The 4,594-nt window shown below is 40.5% G+C and overlaps 1 protein-coding gene across 1 annotated transcript in view; it reads left to right on the top strand.

Annotated features, from left to right (window-relative positions):
• The first annotated feature begins 832 nt into the window (after window positions 1-832).
• LOC127672447 (CD209 antigen-like protein E) overlaps window positions 833-4,594 on the top strand; it is a 7,734-nt gene continuing 3,972 nt past the window's right edge. Inside the window, exons 1-5 of the mRNA XM_052167605.1 lie at window positions 833-856; window positions 965-1,043; window positions 1,543-1,614; window positions 2,631-2,702; window positions 3,970-4,059. Coding sequence (XP_052023565.1) covers window positions 833-856; window positions 965-1,043; window positions 1,543-1,614; window positions 2,631-2,702; window positions 3,970-4,059 — 337 coding nt within the window. The remainder of the gene's footprint in view (window positions 857-964; window positions 1,044-1,542; window positions 1,615-2,630; window positions 2,703-3,969; window positions 4,060-4,594) is intronic.

The raw sequence follows: 4,594 nt of genomic DNA, 5'->3' as shown, positions 1-4,594 counted from the left end.
GGATTAACTATCAGTGTGGGAAAATTGCCAGGAGCCAAACTGACCCTTACTTTATGTTTAGAGTTCATTTTAAAGATAGGCTTAGGTTTTGACTTTACCTCAGCTACAGACCTTGGAGAGATTGGGTGGTCAATGGTCACTGTGCCCTCCCAGAAGAAGAAAACATCTTACAGCTGCCAGAGATTCACCTTGACAGAATGCCCGGGCTATATGGAAAATCCCACTTGCCTTATTTCTTCCCTGACTGTATAAGTTCCCTGAGAAAATACAGTTTTGGGGGCCTTGAACAAAGTTGGTCTTGTCCTCATTCTTCATGTCTCCTGTGTGTATTTCTCTTCTAGGGTCCCGTTGAAAAATGAATGAGGAGAGGAAAGCAGCTACAAACACGGCTGAAGATATCAGGCACTAAGTAACTATCAGCAACAATGATTCAATGAAGAAATCACCATGAGTAGGGACACTAGTTGGACTAGATGGCATTTATGAAAGGCTCAGAGATTTGCTTGACCCCCTCCATTATAGTGGAGAGACAACAAAGATTATTATTTCAGAATAATAATATTGAAATTATTAAAGGCAACCCATACCTTGGTCATGCCGTGAGTGGAGTAGTTCTTTCGGGTAGAGATGTTAAATTTTCTCAGACCAATTTTCTAGAATATTTAGTAAGTACCAGGCCATTCAAGAAGCTCAGCCTCCACTCTATCTCTCTCAGTGTAGAACCCACTTCCTTATTTGTCTTCCTGAGGGTACATTTGGGGACTGAGTAACTGGGTGTTACAATTGAAAGCTATTTTCCAGGAGTCCTGTACATTGAGGGACAGCAGTGATCATGAGCAACTCCAAGAAAGTCAGGGTGAGCATGGCCCCAGTGGATAAATGTGGGATGGAATTGTGGGAGCTCCCCTGGAACAGTTCAGATCTTTTCTTGGCTCTTTGCTGATGTTCTTTTCAATCTAAGCAGGGGCTGAGGACCAGTGGCATCAGACCTTCCTCAAAAGACTCTGGGCTCCAGCCAACTTTTGAACTTCATAGCTTCCCAGGTACAGCAAGGATAAGAGGCAGTTTCCCCCATCTACCTGTTTTCTGTAGGAGTGTTTTTTTTTTTTTTTATATAAAGATTGTTCCTCTAGATTCCTGTGTCTATGGAAGCAGAGTTTAGAACTCCGAGCTTCTAGGTCCTAGATAGTGGACTAAGCTAAGACATTGGGGTGAAAAATGATGGACGGGAGGTTGACCTTTGAATTTTATGCACTTAAAAGTGTGTGAGTATGTCAATGCATGAGTGTAATGGTGTGTTTGAGTAAGTGTGTGTGCAAATAGAGTAGAGTGCAATTGTGGAAGACAGTGCTGACCTTTTACCTTGAGACAGGATCTTGTTCTCTGCTGCCTATGACATTTAATATTTTATTTTCCAGATTCAATAATTTCTTACAAACTTGATCTTTATTTACAACTGAATAAAATTCTACTGTGTCTGCATCACATTTTCATGACTGGTTCACCAGAGATAAGCATTATCTCCTTGATTTTTTGGCTCAGTTTTCAGTGTCTCCAGTTCCCAGTCTGAGGAGCCTACGTATGATGAGATGACAGAGGTGAAAGCTGAAATTGGTGAGTGACTGAAAACCAACTCTCTAAGGGCCCGCAGAGATCTCTGTGGTATGGTTGCTTTTATTTCTGTGCTCCAATGCAGACACCTCTGTGGTGTGGTTGCTTGTATCTCCAGAAGTAAAGTTTCCAATGTGCCTGACTTGTTTCAGCTGTGAAATACAGACACAGGGAAACACTGAGGGGGCACATGTTATTCACAGATATCCATGCACAGAGACAATATTCTGAATTTTCAGGGTTACAAAGTCCTTACTTCCCTCATTTTGAAAGAGATGGGGCCAGAATTTTTATGTTCTCCTGGCCATAGAAAGTTCAGTTTTCTATGGGTTTCCTGTGAAGGGCAATCTTAATTTCTGGAGTCTTTTTTACGTTTTATAAATTATTTTATAATATAACGAGTTAGTTTATGACATTTTCTATAGTGTATAGTATTGGATGTTTCTCATAATTTTTCTCATAGTTGCCCTATAGCCACTCTTGTTTCCCTATACCTATGAGGGTATGTACCCCCAAAAGTTTCATTTGTTTTTATGCCATATGCATGTATTTTAAGTAGAAGAGTGTCACATGTGATATTTTCTTTTTTGAGATTTTTGTACTCACAATCCCTTCTTGTCACACTTTTTCTCCATTTTGTACATAATTTCGCTTTTCAGATAGATAGATGATGTATAGACAGGCAGATGATAGGTTATATAGACAGATAGATTGACAAATAGGTCAATAGAAAGGTAGATAGATAGATAGATAGATAGATGATAGATAGATGAAAGATAGATAGATATAAATATAGATATCTATCTCAGTCTGACTTATTTTGCATAGTATAATAATTTTCACTTCCACCTATTTCCCTGAAAATGACATTCACTCTTATGCGTGGCTGAATAAAATCCCAGTGTGCATATATGCATAGATACATATGCATATATATATATGTATATATATATAATATTTTTCATGACTGGTTCACTAGAGATGAGCATGAGCATTATCTTCTTCATTTTTTGGCTCAGTTTTCAGTCTCTCTAGTTCCCAGTGTGAGGAGCTTATCTATGATGAAGTGACAGATGTGAAAGGTGAAATTGGTGAGTTTAACTTTAAAAAATATCTACAGTGACCAAGTAGTGCTGCTCACATGCACATGGTATGAGGCTACCCACTGGTGTCTGACCAACCTACCAGAAGACAAACCCTGAAGAACACTGGCTCTCCATTCCCTAGCAGCATAGCTGTCAATGGCTCCTCAAAGAGTGGTGTGAGCTCATGAGTTCACATTCATGCTGGAACATTGACTGGTTCAGTCTTGCTCAGGTCTTGTGCAAGAAACCACAGCTGCTGTTCATGGGTGAAACGGTCCTGTCATGTACAGAAGTTATTTTACCCCAGTCCTCCGAACCTCTCTCTCTCTGTATTTCCTTCACCTTGTGGGGACAGTCATAATGTAGATGTACAATTTGTAGCTCAGTACTCCACAGACACTCATTTTCTGCTCTTTAGTTATGGGTCTCTGTATTAACCATCATTTGCTACCAAACAAATTTATCTGATGATAGCTGAGAGATTCACTAGGTATGAGTATAGAGTATTTAGAAAATAGTTTGATCCTGTGCCCACTTGTCAAAATAATGAGTAGATCACCTCTAGGGCCTCAGAAACTACTCAGGCACACAGTTTTTGGCTAGATTGCCAGGCATGAGTTCAATTTTGTAAAGCAGGCTTTTAATTTATTCAGAAAGTGTATAATATTCCTCCACTGTTATGTCAGTGGTCATATCTTGCCACATTTGTACTCTCCTGGTTCATAGCTAGATGAGACTGTTGATGACTTTTCTACCTGAGAAGCCTACACAGAATCTTCCTGAACTATGGAAACTAGTTAGTGGGGAGGAAGTTTCCAGATCACTGCCAGTTAGATTTTTCCATGTCCTGTGATCAAACTGTGTGGTCTCTTCAGCAATGGGTTTTTACCATCAATTTATAGTGAGTAACCAAGAGCAATCTGGCCAGGCTCTTATTTTTCCTCCTCAGGATTGAACAAATGAGAAACTCATGACCAGTGTTGTGCTTTAAATTCCAGATAGCTTCTGGACCAAAGAGTTTTGTATTCACTGCACAAAGAGGCGGAGGAGAAAGTGAATGTTTCCTACATACTTGTTCCAATGAAAGACAAGATGGAATTCTGCAGTCATGGGTCCTGGACTGTTGAGAGCTAGACTTTTGGCTATGGGAACCTAGAAGCTTAAATCCTAAAGTTCTGTATCTGGGCAGACGTATGCTGGTGGCTTGCGTGTCCCTAGGCCCAGGCAATGCCAGGACACATGTTTACTGAAATCCCATCCTTCTCTTTCACAGGGTGTGTGAGACATGGTGTGATTCGCCTGGTGCTGCAGCTGCTTTTCTTCATTCTCTTCTCTGGGGTCCTTGTGGCATTTCTTCTCCAAGGTCAGACAGATCTGAGTACCTGGGGTCTTAATGCTATTTGGGGGGTTGGTAATAAAAACAGATTTAGAAAGATGACAAAACTGAAAATGGAACCTGATTCTTCTGTGGCTTCTAAGCATATATCAGGACTCCTCAACCTATAGAGAAAGGGAAATGGAAAAGGGACAGGGGATGGTCTTGACTTCACTTGCTATCTTTTCTGAGTGGCAAGATTCTCTTCTCTCTCTCTCTCTCTCTCTCTCTCTCTCTCATGTGTGTATGCGCATGTATGTACATACACACATGTGTACATACATGCACATGGACCTGTGAAGGTTAGCATACACATGTGTGTGCATTATGTAAATTTCCAGGAGAAAGTCTCAGTGGTCATTGCTCAGATTCTGTCCACCTTTTTGGCAAAAAGGTCTTTTATAATCCTGAGGTCATCAAGCAAGCTAGTCTAGCTGGCAAAGGGGAATCTATCTGCCCTTAAATCTCCAAAGCTGTGATTATGAGTATACACTAGCATACCTGGTTTTTAAAATGTGGGTTC

This window comes from Apodemus sylvaticus, chromosome 22, assembly GCF_947179515.1.
Source record: "Apodemus sylvaticus chromosome 22, mApoSyl1.1, whole genome shotgun sequence".
Classification (NCBI taxonomy): domain Eukaryota; kingdom Metazoa; phylum Chordata; class Mammalia; order Rodentia; family Muridae; genus Apodemus; species Apodemus sylvaticus.
Note: the sequence above shows the minus strand (reverse complement) of the source record. Positions and strands in the feature narration are given on the sequence as shown.